At 41.1% G+C, this 19,926-nt stretch overlaps 1 protein-coding gene across 1 annotated transcript in view; it reads left to right on the forward strand.

Moving 5' to 3' along the window:
• The window catches only part of LOC132822405 (DDB1- and CUL4-associated factor 1-like), an 81,262-nt gene that overhangs the window by 55,923 nt on the left and 5,413 nt on the right, over window positions 1-19,926 (forward strand). Inside the window, exons 16-23 of the mRNA XM_060835761.1 lie at window positions 1,325-1,407; window positions 2,554-2,638; window positions 4,535-4,768; window positions 7,333-7,426; window positions 14,706-14,810; window positions 15,594-15,667; window positions 17,259-17,363; window positions 18,557-18,830. Coding sequence (XP_060691744.1) covers window positions 1,325-1,407; window positions 2,554-2,638; window positions 4,535-4,768; window positions 7,333-7,426; window positions 14,706-14,810; window positions 15,594-15,667; window positions 17,259-17,363; window positions 18,557-18,830 — 1,054 coding nt within the window. The remainder of the gene's footprint in view (window positions 1-1,324; window positions 1,408-2,553; window positions 2,639-4,534; window positions 4,769-7,332; window positions 7,427-14,705; window positions 14,811-15,593; window positions 15,668-17,258; window positions 17,364-18,556; window positions 18,831-19,926) is intronic.

Genomic DNA, 19,926 nt, shown 5'->3' on the forward strand with positions numbered 1-19,926 from the left:
CTTTTAAAAAGGCTTGCATTTTACACAGTACTTTTCAGACTTCAGGATGTCCCAAAATGTTTTATGACCAAATAATTCCATGTAAAATGTAGAAATACAGGATCCTGCAAACAGAAATGTGATGTCTTTATTTTTGTGATTTTGGTTCATGGAAAAATATTATTAGGCAGGAGAATGGAGAACTCTCCCCTTTTTTCTTTTGAAGTACTGAGTCATTTACGTCCATCAAAACAAAAGGGAAAATGGTCTTGTTTTAATGTCTCACCCAAAAGGTATAATCTCCCAACAATGCAACATTTCTTCAGCACAAAAGTGTCAATCTAGATTTGTGTGCCTATATCCATTATCCGCTCTGTGTTGATTACAACTGTGAATCGCTGAGATTTGCAAAGCAAAGATCTTTGTTTCAATCTCCAGCCTGTACTGAATGTATAATCCGAGGCTATTGATGCTACACATAGCTTGGGGTTCCCAGTCCTGAGCACTATTCATTAAGTCCTGCTTCAGTCATGTGTCCTAACAGACACCAGCTGTTTAGGCCCCTAACCACAAGATGCCCAGTTTGGTAGGATGCAGCAGGACAATCAGAATCTGTATCAAATCCAAGTAGAAATCTCTGACAAGCTAGGCCAGGATAGCAAGTGATTGTGCTTTTGGGCACCTTTAACAGAATACTTCATAATGTAAAGCCCTTAATTGATAGATTTGTTATGCTCTGCTTATTCTGAAGTGTATGATCGGCTATAACTGGCTTGGCTTATCTCTCTTAATTTTACCCTTCCTCTTTGCCCCACTTCTAACATTTGTGTCCCATCAATACATTTTTGTGCACTATCTCTTTGGATTTCCTCCCTGGCTTCCTGTATAATTGACCTGAAATTTAACCTCCAGTTTCAGCTCCTGTTCTGCAATCAAAATCAAATCCTAGTCTTGTATTAATCATGATTGTGGGCCCATATTTCTGGCATTGACTGACTGTGCTTCCTTCAGTAATACTGTTCATGAGGCTATCCAACAATGGCCAGGGTGATGGGTGTGCCAGTGGCAGAAGTCCACAAAATACATTTCTATAGCACCTTTCTAATTTTAGAATATCAGTAGAGTTTTATGTTCAATGAAACACTTTTCCAAGTGTGGTCACTGATTTTACTTTGGTAACTGTGACATCCAGTTTGCTCATGGTAAAGTCTTGCATTTAGTCATCAAATAATAGCCAGATAATGTGTAATAATTTTGACTGCGAGATTGTATATCAAGACCAGTATTACTCCATGTACTGTCGGACCTGATATTTAATTTTTCTGTAATTTCTGTGCACTTGCAGGATGGATCTTTGTTATTAACATCAGCAAGTTGGGGCCAACCTCTCTCTGCTCTCTGGGGAATGAAGTCGGTCTTTGACATGAAGTAAGTGAAGATGATTTTTCACGAGTATGAGTTGTAAGTGCCAGGCCTACAGTTTCTTTATTCGCTGAAGTGTCATTTTAGGTGAGATTTTCTAGCTTTGAATTACAGTGGAACAATACAGAAAGACAGGTGTGTGAATGGATGAATCCCTATGCTTCTCAACTGACCAGTACAATTTGAGGTTGCGTTTGCTATTTAATTACAGATGCACTGAACTGTACTAAAGAGAATTGTATGTGGAGAATAATCCACGTGCTGAATTTGCAAATATTTACGAACATCTGGTATTATCTCAACCTGTCACCTCTCTAATGTCCACAAGTCACCTTCCAGTAAGCATCGTTGGATAACCAGCAGAAGAGGTTGATTGTGCTTTCTCCATCTTAAGGATATGGAGACCAGTTGCAGTGTCTGTGTGGCTTGAAATTTTTTGCTTTAGATAGGAAAAGAAGTTGTCTTTATTTTATTCAAAAATAAAGTCTGGAATTTTTGTATTTAAAAAGTGCTGTCCCCATCCTGTGATTGTTTAAAATGGGAAAGGTGCTAATACTTCTGGTGGCTTTATGCAATAGACTATAATTGCAATATTATTTTGAAAAATTAGAGAGGTGCTGGAATGTACCAATGTTTGATTCACTGAAGTGGTTCAGTTCCCAGTTTGTGTGTGAATGAGGTTTTTTATTCTTTTGTGGGATGTGGGTGTCATTGGCTCGGCCAGCAGTTATTGCCAGTCCCGAGTTGCCCTTGAATCACTGCAGTCCATTAGCTGTAGATAGACCCACAATACCATCAGGAAGGTAATTCCAGGATTTTGACCAAGTGACAGTGAAGGAACGGCAGTATATTTCCAAGTCAGGATAGAGAGTGGCTTGAAGAGGAACTTGGTAATGTTCCCATGTGTCTGCTGACCTTGTCATGCGAGATGAAAATGGAGTACCAAACCTGGTGACAAATGGATGAATTGTGGGGTAAAAGAGGCTTGTGTTATGCTGCAAAGAAGAATTTTTTTTTTGTCCTGAAGAGCCATACAGTGCAATTTGATGTCTCTAAACACAGCTGATCCGCACTAGACCTTGAAGTATTGGGTGTTTGTTTTGGATCTGTGCTGTTGGAATTAATTTGGCAATGCTGTTCCCAATGTTTCAGGCACTCATTCACAGACGATCATTATGTGGAATTCAGTAAACTCTCTCAGGATAGAGTCATTGGGACAAAGGAGGAAGTGGCTCATGTGAGTAATTTGGCTTTGATTTATATGTGAAGATAAATGGGAATCTTGGGCATTTGATCTGCTAATACCCCAGTAGGTGAAGGGTTCAACTCTGTAGAGTAATGTGTGCCTCATAGTTTTGTTAGGTGATTTGGTCTGAGTTAGGAATTGAATAAAATCACCCATGCCTCCCATTGTTGATCACCGTCCAATGGCTTGCTGCTTAATAGTGCACTGTGTAAACTGAGACCATCATCTTTGGGCTTCACAGCAGACTGTATACTTTTATCACCAATTCGATTCCCTCCCCAGACAGTGTCACAGGCCGATACAAACCTTGTAACTTCTGTGTCCTAGTTAACTCTGTATTTTCTGCCCATCTGAAATCCTCATCTGTGCCTTTATCCCCACAGACCTAATTATTCTGGTGCTGTTATGCTTGACAACCCATCCTGCGACTTCTGTAAAACATCTAAAACTCTGCTGCCATAGGGCAGCACAGTGGCTCAATGGTTAGCACTGCTGCCTCACAGTGCCAGGGACTCGGGTTCAATTCCAACCTTGGGCGACTGTCTGTGTGGAATTTGCACATGCTCCACGTGTCTGCATGGGTTTTCTCTGGGTGATCTGGTTTCATCCCACAGTCCAAAGATGTACAGGTCAGGTGAATTGACCGTGCTAAATTGCCCTTAGTGTTAGGTGCATTAGTTAGAGGGAAATGGGTCTGGATGGGTTACTCTTCGGAGGGTCGGTGTGGGCTTTTCTGGCCGAAGGGCCTGTTTCCACACTGTAGGGAGCCTAATTTAATCTAGGGGAAGCAATATCATTATTGGTAGACAGTTAATGCAGAGACCCAGGTAATGTTCTGGGGTCTTAGGTGCAAATTCACATCTGCCATAGTGCAAGTTTGAATTCAATAAAAATCTGAAATTTAGTGTCTAACGATGACCAAGAAACTACTGTCAGTTGTTGGAAAAACCCATCTAGTTCATTTGGATGGGTATATGAATAGGAAGCGTTTGGAGGGATACGGGCCGGGCGCTGGCAGGTGGGACTAGATTGGGTTGGGATATCTGATCAGCATGGACGGTTGGACCGAAGGGTCTGTTTCCATGCTGTACATCTCTATGACTATAACTCCGTCAGGGAAGGAAATCTGCTATCCTTATCTGATGTAGCCTACGTGTGACACCAGGCCCACAACAATTAGGAATTGTTATAAATGCTGAGCTAGCTTGTAATGCCCAGAAACTCTGAATGAATAAAAGAAAATCTTGTGGTCACTCAATCCTGCCCTCCTCCAATTTATCTCCGCTGTGATGCTGATCCTTCCTTCCTCAAACTGTTTGTTCCTCTGACTCTGACCTCATGCATATCCTGTATCCCCTTTTTCTTGCCTCTCCATTAATGGCTGTGCCTTCAGCCACCTTGGTCCCATGATCTGCGATTTCCACCATTAACCTATTAGCGTAAGCTTTTTCTAAGACCATACTTAAAACCTAAATCTTTGACCAGTCTTATGGTTTCTTCTTCCAAAATCTTTTAGCCCAGTGTCCATTTCTATACCTTTTGGCTTTTTGAATGGTTGAATTTTAAAGTTGCTATGTAAATTCTAAGGTAGGTTTTGCCAAAGCTCTGTCCCAATCCAATTCATCAAGCATTTAGATCTTCAACACAAAGCAAGGCAGCAGTAAATTAGCAACTTTCTCAAATTCCATAAGATGGTTCAGAGAGATGGAAACAGTATGATACTATTGTGCTATTGATATTAAGATTGGAGAATGTTATAGCAAAGTTGAGAAAAGGTTATTCATAAATTATGTTCAAATTCTGCAGCATCAATATCTCTCACTTTCTGCACACAGGATAAATACGCACTATTATTGAAAAAGAGCTTGTCTTTTCTTCTGTCCATAGATATACGATATCCAGACAGGCCAAAATATCCTCACTCTCTACAATCCTGACCTAGCCAACAACTACAAGCGGAATTGTGCAACCTTTAACCCCACAGATGATTTGGTGTTAAATGACGGAGTGTTATGGGATATCCGTTCAACACAAGCCATTCACAAGTTTGATAAGTTCAACATGAATATCAGTGGAGTGTTCCATCCAAATGGTCTGGAAGTCATCATCAATACAGAGATTGTATCCTTCAGTAAAGAGCGACAGTGTACTAGAGGAACTGGGGTGTTGTATAATAAGTGGTCAATGATTTTAGGGAATATTTTAGACAAATCTCCCAGTCAATTCTGAAGACCAGGATTTTTTAACTTGTATAGGGACGGTCTGTTTTCTCAGACTGTTGTCTATTGTGATTTGTGGCTCCTGGAGAGAAGGAGTAGCAATCAGGAAAATGCTATTGAAACACCACCATGGTAAAAATTGTTTTGGTATAAGCATGTTAACAAGGAAGCATTTTTATTGAATTTCAAGCTAAAACGTAATAGTTACTGGAAATATGATCTGAAAACTGCATGTTTGGCACATCAAGAGCATAGCCGTAGGTAAAGTCTTTTCAGGTCATGACCATTTCTTCTGGAAATAGATCATTGATGTGAAACCTTACTTTTTTAGTAGTTTACCAGCTGATCATTTCCAGAATTTTCTTTGTTTAAATTCTATAGTAATTCTATATATTCATCCATGCTGACTAGACTGACTATCAAGACAAAAGATGGAAAATTATAGGCCAATTAGCCTAACCTTGGTTGTTGATAAAATTCTAGAATCCATCATTAAGGATGAGGTCTCTAAATTCTTGAAAGAGTAGAGTCTAATTAGAACAAGTCAACATGGATTTAGTAAGGGGAGGTCATGCCTGACAAACCTGTTGGAATTCTTTGAAGAGGTGACAAGTAGGTTAGATCAGGGAAACCCAGTGGATGTGGTCTATCTAGACTTCCAAAAGGCCTTTGATAAGGTGCCACACGGGAGGCTGCTGAGCAAGGTGAGGGCCCATGGTGTTCGAGGTGAGCTACAGGTATGGATTGAGGATTGGCTGTCTGACAGAAGGCAGAGAGTTGGGATAAAAGGTTCTTTTTCGGAATGGCAGCTGGTGACAAATGGTGTCCCGCAGGGTTCAGTGTTGGGGCCACAGCTGTTCGCATTATATATTGATGATCTGGATGAAGGGACTGGGGGCATTCTAGCAAAGTTTGCTGATGATACCAAGTTAGGTGGACAGGCAGGTGGTACTGAGGAAGTGGGGAGGCTGCAGAAGGATCTAGACAGTTTGGGAGAGTGGTCCAGGAAATGGCTGATGGAATTCAACTTGAGCAAATGCGAGGTCTTGCACTTTGGAAAAAAGCATAGACCATTTTCTAAACGGTGAGAAAATTCGTAAAGCCAAAGTACAAAGGGATCTGGGAGTGCTAGTCGAGGATTCTGTAAAGGTAAACATGCAGGTTGAGTCCGTGATTAAGAAAGCGAATGCAATGTTGTCACTTACCTCAAGAGGGTTGGAATATAAAAGCAGTGATGTGCTACTGAGACTTTATAAAGCTCTGGTTAGGCCCCCATTTGGAGTACTATGTCCAGTTTTGGTCCCCACACCTCAGGAAGGACATACTGGCACTGGAACGTGTCCAGCGGAGATTCATACGGATGATCCCTGGAATGGTTGGTCTAACATACGAGGAACGGCTGAGGAACCTGGGATTGTATTCATTGGAGTTTAGAAGATTGAGGGGAGACTTAATAGAAACTTACAAGATAATACATGGCTTGGAAAGGGTGGACGCTAGGAAATTTTTTCCGTTAGGCGAGGAGTCTAGGACCCGTGGACACAGCCTTAAAATTAAAGGGGGTCAATTCAGAACAGAAATGCGGAGACATTTCTTCAGCCAGAGTGGTGGGCCTGTGGAATTCATTGCCGCAGAGTGCAGTGGAGGCCGGGACGCTAAATGTCTTCAAGGCAGAGATTGATAGATTCTTGATGTCTTGAGGAATTAAGGGCTACGGGGAGAATGCGGGTAAGGGGAGTTGAAATGCCCATCAGCCACGATTGAATGGCGGAGTGGACTCGATGGGCCGAATGGCCTTACTTCCGCTCCTATGTCTTATGGTCTTATTTATGATGCATCCTAACTTGCCTTCAAATGTGTTTGTGTGAGCTGCTGCTTGAACTACTGCAGTGCATGTGGTGTAGGTACATGCTGTTAGGGAGTGCCAGGATCTTGACCCAGTGATATTCAAGGAATAGCAATTATAGTTCAAATGAGTAAGTATCTTTGAGGGAAATTTGCAAGTAGTGATGTTCACTTACGTTTTAACTGAATGACTTATTGCCCTCTATGAAGGAAAGAGTTCAATTCCAGGCAGAACGTTAATAGTCAAGGACTTAGCATAATTGTTCTGAGAATTGTGGAGATTGAACAATAGAGTACTTTTACCTATTACTGTAAATGGCCTGACATTAATAGTATGGCTATATTCAACAAGCAGAAGGTCTGTGTGACCAGGGGATTCAAGTGCATGGGTTTTCCTGAGAGTATTTGTTGAGTCGGCTACCTTAACTCCTCCCATGCAGAGGAATTACTTTTGGGAGGGTGTCCTCCAAATACTTGGCTCTAGATAGAGGTTGTATATTATATACACTTAAGTGGCATGCACCCCGAATATAATTAACCTACTGTGCTGAAGTTTTTAATAATATTGTATTTATAATCTAACAATGTCAGAGGGAATCCTTAACAAAGGCTTCATTTCAGTGGGATCTGCGGACATTCCACCTTCTACACACAGTCCCAGCATTAGACCAGTGTCGAATAGTCTTCAACAACACAGGCACAGTTATATATGGAGGTAGGAGCTTTGAGAGAGGGATAAAAGATTGTGTTTTTATGGAGTTGGAAAGAAAGTATGGAAGTTTGAAATTCACCTGTCTCTGGAAAGCTTCACTTCCTAAGGCCCTCTAGACCAGGCCGAATGTCTGCTTCATATCTGGAATGGTTGGAGAATGGGGGGTGTGCACTAGTGTGGGACTTTCTGATACGTGCATGTTTTGTAAAGGAAAATCGGTTTAAGTAGCTAATGTACAAATTTTGGTGGTCAAATAGGTTAGTCACCCAACTAACTGTCTTCCCTCACTCCCTCCTTCCATATTGCTCATCCAGTCAGCTTCCTGATGTGAAACTGGACTTCGTTTGTAAGGAGATTGTAGCTGGTGTATAGGTTTCACAAATACTGGGTAACGTCACATCCTCTCATCCTCTCTATACCACCTCATCTTCAATTTATGCCCCCGTCAGTAATCCATGTCTACCCTTTCTGTGCTCATAATTTTATACATCTCAATCATGTACCCCCTCAATCTCCCCTGCTATAAGGAAAACAACACCAATCTATCAGATCTCTCTACATAACTAAAACACTCCGGCAACCTGGTAAATCTCCTCTGTGCCCTTTTCGTTGCTATCACATCCCACCTATAATATGGATTCCAAGATTGCACAAAAGCTGTGGTCTAGCTAATGTTTTATGCAGTTCTAATATAACTTGGTCTTAAACACTCTGTAATGCTTTATGCAACAGCCCAGGATACATTTAATCCAGCATTGGAGATTTATCTACTTATCCACCAACCAGACCATTCCAAACCTCCTGTCTGTGTTAGCTCTTTAATTGAAGCATAGCCACCTCCTTGATTTCTGTGCCCACGTTGGTCCCTGACAAGTAAACACTGATACATTTTATTCATTTAAAACCATACCTATATCCTCTGGCTTCACGCAGGATTACTTTGAGCCCTACTCTTTTCCCCTTTTTTTTATCTGTAATGCACTGTAAAATAATGTGGGATTTTCCTTTATTATGCCTGCTGTCATCTAATTATGCCTCCTTCTTGCTCTTTAATTCCTTTTGAGATCCCCCTTGCACATTCTGTACTTCTAGGACAGATCAACTTCCCTAAAGACATTAGTGAACCATATGGGTTCACTAATGTCTTTAAGCACTAATGACATTAAGCAGTGGTTATTTGGTCACTTTTTTTCTTTTTGAATCCAAATATCACCATCTGCCGTGGTGGGAATCGCAGCAACATTATCCTGAGATTCAGGATCGCTAATAGTGATATTATCTTTGAGGAAGAAGTGAGGGGTATTAGCCATGCATCAACACTACCTCCAATATAAAACATTGCATGTACTTTGACTGCGAGTTTTGCACATACTTAGTTGGTGCATATTTGGAGTCTTGTGCTTAGTTTTGATTCACCATTCCTAGTTTAAAAATTTTCATGACCCTGGTCCAGGTGCATCAGTCAGAATGGCTAAAAGATATTAATTACAAGTATTTCTTCTATAACACAATGGTTGTGTTCTTGTGTATTATAGAAAAGTTGCATTTAGAAACAGCACTTAATGTTGGCAAATTAATTGCGTTACAGCCAACCACGTTTTAAAAGTTTGTGCTTTAGAAAGTGTCCCCAATTCATCAGTTGTGTTACTGTGAATTTGTGTTAAAGGAGTGTGCGATGTAGCAAAGCTACCTGTATATAGCAGAATAAGTTGCAAAAGCTGTATTTTATAAGGAACAGCAGCTGAGGTTATGGGGAATTGACAAGATCCTCAAAATTGAACTATTTTGATTAAATAAATCAAGAAAAACAAATTTCATTGGCAGGTGAATCAGTTACCTGAGTACACCAACTTAATATGTTTGACGAGAACTTGAGGAATTATTTTACACAGCAGCTGTTGTCCTTTGGGGAAAAAAAGGGTGAAGTTAGAATACAAGAGAAAACTAGCAAGAAATATAGAATCTCACAGTAAAACCTACAAGTTTAAAAAAGGACAATTGGCTAAAGTGATCATTGATCTGAGGATGAGATTAGGGAATTAATGGAAAATAAGGAAATGGCTGAGGTTTTGAACAGGTGCTTTGAATCTCTACACAAAGCATCTCATGAATTGAAAAAAAATTAAGGGACAAAAGCAGGAGGAGCTTAAAACAGCTATCACTACAGAAAAGTAGTAGGAAAGCTAATGGGTCTAAAGTCTGACTATATATCATAGTCTTGAAACGGATCAGTATAGTGGTACTATGTGTTGGTTGTAATCTTCCAATGCTCTTTAGATTCTGGAGAGGTTCCATGGAAAACTTCAAGTGCAACACCTCAATTCCAGAAAGGAGGGATACAAAGCAAGAAACCAAAGACCAGCTAGCCTTACATTTATCGTTGGGAAATTGCTAAAATCCATGATGAAGGAGGTAGCAACAGGGCATGTAATTAATTTTGTGACAAGGAAATCATGTCGTACAAAGTTGTTTGAGTTCTTTGAGGACGTAGCAAACAGGGCAATTAAAGGGGAAGTAGATGTAATGTATTTGAGTTTCTAGAATTATTTCAATAGGGGTTTATTGCGCAGGAGAAGAGCGCATGGTGTTGGGTGTGACTAATTACCATGGATAGAAGAATTTGCTATCTAAAAGGGAATGGTTGGGATAAATGGATTATTTTTGAGTTGGCAGTCTGTAATGAGTAGAATGCCACAGGGACCTCTTCTGAGGTCTGGGCAACTTATGATCTATATTAATGATGTGAACAAAGGGGGTAGGTAGCCAAATTTGGCTGCCAGTACAAGGAATTTAGAAAAGCAAGTTGAGTAAAGAGTCAGAGTCTTAAGGAAATAGTGAATGAGGAATAATTTGGCAGATGGAATATCCTGTGGGGTTGTCCACTTTGCAAGAGGACTAGCAAAGCAGAGTATTATTTCAGTGGTGAGATACAGAATGCTGTGGCACAGCGGGATCTAGGCATTCTTCAGCATGAATCTCAAGGTTGCACGTGGTTGTCAATTGGGAAGATAGCTGGAATGTTGCCCTTTATTGCAACAGGGATGGAATACAAAAGAAGGGACATCTTGATGCAACTGCACAGCATATTGATGAGACCACATGTGGACTACTGTGTTGTGCAGGTTTAATTGCTTTATTTATGGAGGAGAGAGAGTTGCATTGGAAGTAGTTCAGAAAGCGTGCACTAGCTGATTCTTCAACTGAGAGATTGTTTAGGGTAGGTTGAGTAAGTTAGACCTGTAGTCTTTGGAGTTAAAAGTAAGAGAGACAATGTCATTGAGATACAAGAATCTGACTTTAACAGGGTAGATGCTGGCAGGCTCGTCTGACCTCTTGCCCACTCATTCTGGGAAATCTAGAACCAAGGAAAAAGTTTAAGAATATGGGATGAGAGTCAGGAGGAATTTCCTTGGAATTCTTTCCCACAGAGAATAGCAGAAGCTGTACCATTGAATATATTCAAAGCTGGCAGATTTTTAATCTACAAGTCAAAGTTAATGAGGCACAGGCAGGAAAGTGGAGTTAGTCATAGATGGATCCACATTGTGCTCTTATTGAAAGTTAAAGCTGGCTTGGTGACCAAATTGCCTGCTCTCACTCTTGTTTCTTTTCATCTTTGTGCCTTCCTGAAAGATTGGTGGGAGCAGGTTAACCAAACATAGGCTGGGACTGCCATAGTGTTAAGGGTTCAGATGGAGAGGAATTTGTGTGTACAAGAACACTTTCTGATTCAGTATGTGGATGCATCTACTAAAGAAGGTGCAAAACTTGACCTACTCCTTGGGAAATAAGGCAGGTCAGGTGACTGAGATGTCAGTGGGGGAGCACTTTGGGGCCAGTGACCATAATTCTATTAGATTTAAGATAATGATTGAAAAGGATAGACCAGATCTAAAAGTTGAAGTTCTAAATTGGCGAAAGGCCAATTTTCACGGTATTAGGCAAGAGCTTTCAAAAGCTGATTGGGGGCAGATGTTCGCAGGTAAAGGGACGGTTGGAAAATGAGAAACCTTCAGAAATGAAATAACGAGAATCCAGAGAAAGTATATTCCTGTCAGGATGAAAGGGAAGGCTGGTAGGTATAGGGAATGCTGGATGACTAAAGAAATTGAGAGTTTGATTAAGAAAAAGAAGGAAGCAGTCGGCTTAGACAGGATAGATCGAGCGAATCTTAGAGTGTAAAGGCTGTAGGAGCATACTTAAGAGGGAAATCAGGAGGGCAAAAAGAGGACATGAGATAGCTTTGAGGCAAATAGAGTTAAGGAGAATCCAAAAGGTTTTTACAAGTATGTTAAGGACAAAAGGGTAACTAGGGAGAGAATAGGGCCCTTCAAAGATCAGAAGGACGCCTTTGTGTGGAGCCACAGAAAATGGGGGAGATACTAAACTAGTATTTTGCATCAGTATTTACTGTGGAAAAGGACATGGAAGATGTAGGCTGTAGGGGAATAGATGATGACACATTGCAAAACGTCCATATTACAGAGGAGGAAGTGCTGGATGTCTTGAAACACGTAAAGGTGGATAAATCCCCAGGACTTGATCAGGTGTACCCTAGAACTCTGTGGGAAGCTAGAGAGGTGATTGCTGGGCCTCTTGCTGAGATTTTTTGATTAGAGTAGATTACTTACAGTGTGGAAACAGGCCCTTCGGCCCAACAAGTCCACACCGACCCGCCGAAGCGCAACCCACCCATACCCCTACATATACCCCTTACCTAACACTACGGACAATTTAGCATGGCCAATTCACCTGACCCACACATCTTTGGACTGTGGGAGGAAACCAGAGCACCCGGAGGAAACCCACGCAGACACGGGGAGAACGTGCAAACTCCACACAGTCAGTCACCTGAGGCGGGAATTGAACCCAGGTCCCTGGCGCTGTGAGGCAGCAGTGCTAACCACTGTGCCACCGTGCCGCCGATTTGTATCATCGATAGTCACGGGTGAGGTGCCGGAAGACTGGAGGTTGGCTAACATGGTGCCACTGTTTAAGAAGGGTGGTAAGGACAAGCCAGGGAACTATAGACCAATGAGCCTGACGTCGGTGTTGGGCAAGTTGTTGAAGGGATTGATGTACGTGTATTTGGAAAGGCAAGGACTAATTAGGGATAGTCAACATGGCTATGTGCGTGGGAAATCATGTCTCACCAACTTGATTGAGTTTTTTGAAGAAGTAACAAAGAGGAATGATGAGGGCAAGCAGTAGTTGTGATCTATATGGTGTTCGACAAGTTTCCCCGTGGAAGACTGATTAGGGAGGCTAGATCTCCCTGAATACAGAGAACTAGCCATTTGGATACAGAACTGGCTCGAAGATAGAAGACAGAGGGAGGTGGTGGTGGGTTGTTTTTCAGACTGGAGGCCTGTAACCAGTGGAATACCACTAGGATTGGTGCTGGGTCCTCTACTTTTTGTCATTTACATAAAGTGATTTGGATGTGAGCATAAGAGGTACAGTTAGTAAGTTTACTGATGACATCAAAATAGTGGACAGCGGATAGAGTTACCTCAGATTACAACAGGCTCTTGACCAGGTGGGCCAATGGGCTGAGAAGTGGCAAATGGAGTTTAATTTAGATAAATGCGAGGTACTACATTTTGGGAAAGCATATCTTAGCAGGACATATACACTTAATGGTAAGGTCCTAGGGAGTGTTGCTGAACAAAGAGACCTTGGTGTGCAGGTTCACAGCTCCTTGAAAGTGGAGTCGCAGGTTGATAGGATAGTGCAGAAGGTGTTTTGGTATGCTTTCCTTTATTGGTCAGAGTATTAAGTACAGGGTTGGGAGGTCATGTTGTGACTGTACGGACATTGGTTAGGCCACTGTTGGAATATTGCGTGCAATTTTGGTCTCCTTCCTATCAGAAAGATGTTGTGAAACTTGAAAGGGTTCAGAAAAGATTTACAAGGATGTTGCCAAGGTTGGAGGATTTGAGCTACAGGGAGAGGCTGAACAGGCTGGGGCTGTTTTCCCTGGAGCATCAGAGGCTGAGGGGTGATCTTACAGAGGTTTACATAATTGAGGGGCATGGATAGGTAAATAAGCAAAGTCTTTTCCCTGGGGTCAGGGAGTCCAAATAGATTTTGGGGTGAGAGGGGAAAGATATAAAAGGGACGCAAGGGTCAACTTTTTCACACAGGATGGTATGTTTTTGGAATGAGCTGCCAGAGGATGTGGTGGAGGCTGGTACAATTGCATCATTTATGGGCCAGGTGCTGGCAGGTGGGATTAGATTGGGTTGGGATAGCTGGACGGGTTGGACTGAAGGGTCTGTTTCCATGCTGTACATCTGACTCTATCACTTTATGTAATAACTTTGATAAGGGAATTGAATAAGTATGTGGAAAAAATGTGGGACTAAGAAATATTAAATGAATGGACTTAAGTTGCTGTTTTGAAAAGACAGTGCAAGGGTGATGGAGTGAATAGCACCTCAACTAAGATTCCATGCCGAGGAGAAGTTTCCAATTGTTAGAGTTTTTTGTTTTAGAAAAAGGGATTTTTTTAAAATAAGAATTGGAGTGGGTCCAGTAGCATAATTTTTGTTTAAGATGCTGAGAGTTGTAGGTTTAGAGGGGGAGATGCATATGAGAGTGCTTTGATCAAGTTAGTAAAATTAAATATTAGGAACTACTTTGTCCTAAAGAGTGCCATTGCCCTCTGAAACAAGATATTGAAACCTGGTGAATCAAAGATATTGTGGTCCTGAAACTTGAGCACACCTGTTGATGGTCAGAGTGGGTCAGTTATTACTTCCTGGGTCAGGGTCTTCTATGGTACTCGTAACTGAGTCATAGAAGGGTTTCCTTGAACTTTTGCTAATTGGCCTCCAATTTCCTCTACTGTGTATTTATAGGCCTGTTTGGAGGAGAATATTCAGTGGACACTGATTTCTTATGTTTGTATATAGAGATCCCATTGCAGTGTTTGAAAAGTGAATGTCCTGGTTTGGGACTGTACCAGGAGTGTGCTGCTCTTGGATTATCTGACGCACTGAGCTCATAAATACAATGCGTCTGTCTACAGACAATCCTCATTCAATTACTCCTAGCTGTCAGTATTATGATTCATTTCAGAAAGAGGATAAACACTTTTTGGGATAAATGTTTCTATGATGTCATTTCCCAGCAAACGCATAGGTTGGTTCAGGAAACTTACACAGACTGGCTGTTGCGATCTGCCTGCCTAAGTCATTGCATTGCAAGTAGTCTGCACAGCACTGAGTTATCAGGCTATGTGAATGAGTTCTTTCTCTGATTTTTTTTTGTGTTCTAGCTATGCTGCAAGCAGATGATGAAGATGATTTGATAGAAGTGCGGATGAAGAGTCCTTTTGGATCCTCTTTTAGGACGTTTGATGCTACGGACTACAAACCAATAGGTGAGAGAGCTGAGCGCCAACTTCAGATAGTCCCCTTTTGAAATGTGTTCAATTTCGTGTTGTTAGTTATTTTTAGTTAGCATTGTAAAAGATAGAAACAGTTATCTTTCAGTTGTTTGATGTTGCTAACTTATTTGTGATGCCTTTAGGGTATAAGTTCCTTGCCCTTTTTAGTTTCAGCTCATCGAAGTATTTATTTTGCTTATGTATAGATATTTGATGCATTTGCATCTTAAACAGATAACAGATTCGTCTTCTGAGCTATCAGACTTAGTGTTTCTCTCTGCATGGACACTGCCAGATCTGCTGAGTTTCTCCAGCAAGTTCTCTTTTATAAGCAGATAATGTTGGCTTCTTCCAGTAACTTGCTGAGCAAAGCTGAGTTTGCCACCTTGCTCTTTAAAGCCAACAGTTAATCAACTGTTCTAGGTCAATTTCTCATCTGAGTAAAAGTAAAATATTGCAGATGCTCAAAAATGGAGCGAGTCTAACGGTGCCTGTCAAAACAGGTTCGGTTAAAGTTTCAAGGCCAATATGACTCCTGGGTCTGGAGAAAAATCATTAGACTCTCAACATTCGCCCTCTTTCTCCTCCCCAACGCTGCCGATGTTTGCTGATTTTTTTTTTTGACAGCACTTTCTCTCAAAATTGAAATAAAGACAAACAAAGATTAATAGGAGAACCAACTTGCTGACCAGCTTTAGCTTTCTGTATTGAGTGTTTGAGGTAATGTCGTCACGTAATTTGCAGCAAAATGGTAATTGAAATTTTATATTTTTAAAGCAACCCTTGATGTTAAGAGGAACATTTTCGACCTTTGCACAGATACCAAGGACTGCTATCTGGCTGTAATTGAGGTAGGCTCAGGCTCTGGTTTACAGTATGAAGAACTTGTCCACTCTTAACTGTCTATGTGGGTGCAGGAAGAAATTTTTTTTAAATATATTTTCTCTGCTGAAACGAGGGTATCAATATTATTATTTCTTCAAAGAAGGATCATCTTGCATGACAGACTATGGAGAATAGTACAGTCATGTACAGCAACATGTATATTTCACCACGAGGTAGTAACTAGTTCAGCAACCAGTTCCCCGGCTAATTCTCTCAGCTGCCTGCTCCTGGCTCAGACTTGGCATGCCCCTTGTCCATTAGAGGCTGAGGATCAAACTTTGAAACTTAAGGCTACACGAAATCCCCAGGAAACTCATCCTTCAATCTTTGAGTGATCCGTTTGAAATAAGTTCGAATTTCTGCTGTCGATATCTGACTGTAAATACAAATTGATTACCTCACCTGATTTAACTGCCAACTCTTCAACACTGTGATCTAGTCGGCCTAGATATTTGCTTATTTTCTTTATTTTTATACATTTGAAGTGAGGAGCTTCACTGCATGAGATTTTGCTCCCTTTTTATCTTTAATCATCGTCAGCTATGGGTCCTGCCAAGCAAGATATGGAGCAGGTTCAGAGCAAGGTGAAGCTTCCTCCACAGCTATTTATCGCAACCTGCCTTCCCTCATCATTCTCCAGATAGCTCTTCTGAATTGACTGAAACCAATATCAGAGAATCATCATATGAAAAAACAGCCCAAGTGCACTCAGCCCTTTCCAGTTTTCCCAATGAACAGACACTCACTAATCATTGTAGGCAAAATTTAAACCCAAAGTTTGAAAGTGTAATTGCCAGCCAATTTGCCAAATCTCTGCTTTGCATGTCAAAATTTGTCAGCTTCAAAATTAGTCAGAACGTCAAGTCACCATCAGTTATACATTGATTCAAACGTTTTGATCTTTGAAAGTCAACCAGTGAGAGTTGAGGTAGTTTGGATTGATTGGAGAAAATTCTCACTTACCCTCATTGTTCAGTAGCATTGCTGCAAATGGAAGTGATTTGACATATAGGAAGGGCAAATCAAGATCAAATGTGATATTCTCCATGTTCGCATTGGCTGCTCAGTAATACCTGATGAGGCCTAATTTGGCAAATTGTGGTGAATATTGAGATTTGAACCTCATACAGGTTCATGGGGACCACAGCAAAGCAAATGTAATTCACACCTTCCCTAACAAATTGCTCCATTATATTGTGCCTCCATTGCTTTTAAGCGCGCACAGCCTTGGGTTCTGCAAGTTTCTCCTTTCTTCCTTCTCCACTATTACTGTCTGCTTTCAGCCGTTTAGACTCTCATCCACTACATTAGGGCACTCCTTTAAAACCCACCTTTTTGTTCAAGCGTTTGATCCCCACCTGAACATCTCGTGTGGCTTGTTGTTAGTTTGTCATCTGATCATGTTCCTAAGAAATGTCTTATTTTGTTTTACCACAATAAATTTACTGTAGGATTTTTAAAGCTGTAGTTTTAAATAAAAGCTGATATTCCTGCATATTAGTGTGGTTTGGTTTTATGGGATGCAGCTCTGTATTATTTTTCCACAATATATTGCAGAACCAAGGCAGCAGCATGGATGCCCTGTCAATGGACACTGTCTGCAGGTTGTACGAAGTGGGGCGTCAGCGGCTTGCAGAAGAAGAGGATGAAGAGGAGGATCAGGTCTGTGCTGCTGTTTCCCACGTATTTAGCTTGAGCCACATCCTTTCAGTTTGCTTTAAACGATGCAATTACTAATCGGTGCTACCCAGTAGGTCTAAAGATGTAGTCAAGAAACAAAAACCTGTCACTTAAGCCTTTTAACCTTTAAAATAATGGCCACATCAGGCATGTTGGCTGTTTGTGGCCAAACAACAAGTCAGGATTTTCATGTCTGACATCTTTGAGATCCCTGAATGCAACGGATCTAGTGGAGGATGTCTGTTTTCATCAGTTTCACAGAAGAACTACATGGTTCTGTGGCAGAGTCTGACAGACATTTTAAACAGCATATCTGTTTAAGCCAGGTTGTCAGTTTGTATTCTTCCTCCCCATCCAAACCGAACAAGTCCCCAGTGCATGAGTGTCCTACCTCCAGGGTGGCATAAAACAAAACTTTAGACAATTCCCGATTGGTTTTAAAGTGTTATGGTTCTTTGCTGATGAGAGAGATATTCCTTTATGTACTAGGAAAGGAGAAAATGGGAAGGACTGTAAAGACAAAAACCAAAAGTAGCAATGTGCCAGCTCAAATTAGATGAAAAAAGCAGCACTAGTGTTGAATCACTGCATTATGGTAATGTTAATTAAAGCTCACATTCATTTTAAGGCTGGTTTCATTGCCAGACTGAGCTGAAATCTAAAAATGGCCAATCCAGGAGGCAGAGAATTCCCTGGAGCTTGCCAGTGTTCGAGTTTAATTGTTAGTATTACATCTTAACTTCATTGGAAAGAATAAAGAGAGCAGCAGTAGTGACCAAAATTGCCTCAATTTAGTCTTTTCTCTGAGATTTTGACAAAATTGCAGAATTTAAGACCTGAGCATAGGCCAGGAATGATCACGCTCTTTGGTGAGCGGGCAAAGTGCCCTGCCCAGACTTTATCCTTCTGTTTTTAAAAACAACTCTGTGCAGTATTTTACTGAACCACACAACAAAGTTGCCCAATATTTAATCACTGGTCTGTGTTGCTGTAGCTGTTTTTAAGTGGTATACCAGCTGATCTTGCCACCCTTTGAGTGAAGAAGGGAAAGATCAGCTCAAGGGCTGAAAACCCCCCCTGGTGCTGTGAATATTTTGTCATATTTTGACAATAGTCAGTTTGAAGAAAATATCACTGAGTATTATACAGAACTAAAGATGATATTGCTGTCACAGGAAGAGGAAGAGGAGGATGACGACGACGACGACGATGATGATGATTCCGAAGATGACCTTGATGACTTGGACACTGACCCATTGCTGGATGGGGAGGATGAAAATAATGAAAGTGAAGCAAATGCAGCCCAAGATGGAGAACGTGACTTCACTCCATCTGATGAGGAGGAGCTAGAAGCTTTACTGGGTAACGGTGAAGAAGAAGCTGAGGAGGAGGAGGAAGAGGAGGAAGATGATGAATGGGAGGACGAAGATACAGACATTCTTGGAGATTGTAAGTCAATTCCATTTATATGTGCAATAATCCCAAAAAAAGTGTAGCTCTGCCTTTGAGTGCAACATATTTCTAGCCAAACAAAGACGACATTTCTGGGATGTATTTCTGCAGAATGAAGTTAGTGTCAGTCAGGCAATATTTAGGAAGCAGTGATCAAACTGTTATAAGTCAGCTTTGGGAAAGGGCAAGGAACAATCTAGTGTTAAAATACTTCATTTGAAGTATGGCCAAATTCAGTAAGTTGAGGACAGAATTTGTAATTTAAATGAATTACTGGTGAGTGCAACTGTAAATGAAAAATGGCTGCTTTTGAAAAAGTAATATTGGTTACATTCCCAGGATAGTTAAAGCCATATAAAAAGAATGCAAGCGCAGTACAAGAATTGTTGATTTATGTGTGGAGGCAGCAGACATGGCTATGGTGACATGGGAATACTTTTCATTGGTGAAGTAAAATGCAGGTGCTGCCAAAGTCATAACGAAAGCAGGGAAATTTGAATCTTCCAGGCCTTGTACAGCTGGTTCTAGCATTGGCCTCGTGGCTGTTGTGGTATTGCTGTTGTTCAAAACCTTGTTTAAGGATATCCTCCATCTATAGCCAGTCAGCTTAACATTGAATTTCCATACCTTGCTCATCTCCAGTATGAGAGTTGCAGGATACATGTGTGTTGTTTCAGTCTAGGCACCCTTCTGTGTTTCTCTGGCCATGCTTGGCTTCTGAAACTGGTGCATCCCCTGATGGTCTAACATCATACCTCAATTCTTGAGTAATCAACATCTTTCTGTTCTGTTGCCATCATTCCAGGTTTGATCTCCTTTCAAATAATTCCTGAATTTTCCTCTGTCCCTCTCTTGGCATCCTCCAATTGGTCTACCAATTTACTCATTGCAGCCTCTCAATGAGCAGCAACCTCAATTACTGCATCATATATTTTCTCCCTATCCTCTCAACCTGCCAGAGATTTTCCTTTTCATGCCCCCCCTCAGTGTAAACACTGAGCCTCTGGATTCTGACTATTATTGTTCCCCTTTGTTGCTTGATTTGTGAAGAAAGACCTGAGGTATTTGTGACTGATTATGTTCATTATATGGC

Source organism: Hemiscyllium ocellatum, chromosome 14 (genome assembly GCF_020745735.1).
Source record: "Hemiscyllium ocellatum isolate sHemOce1 chromosome 14, sHemOce1.pat.X.cur, whole genome shotgun sequence".
Classification (NCBI taxonomy): Eukaryota; Metazoa; Chordata; class Chondrichthyes; order Orectolobiformes; family Hemiscylliidae; genus Hemiscyllium; species Hemiscyllium ocellatum.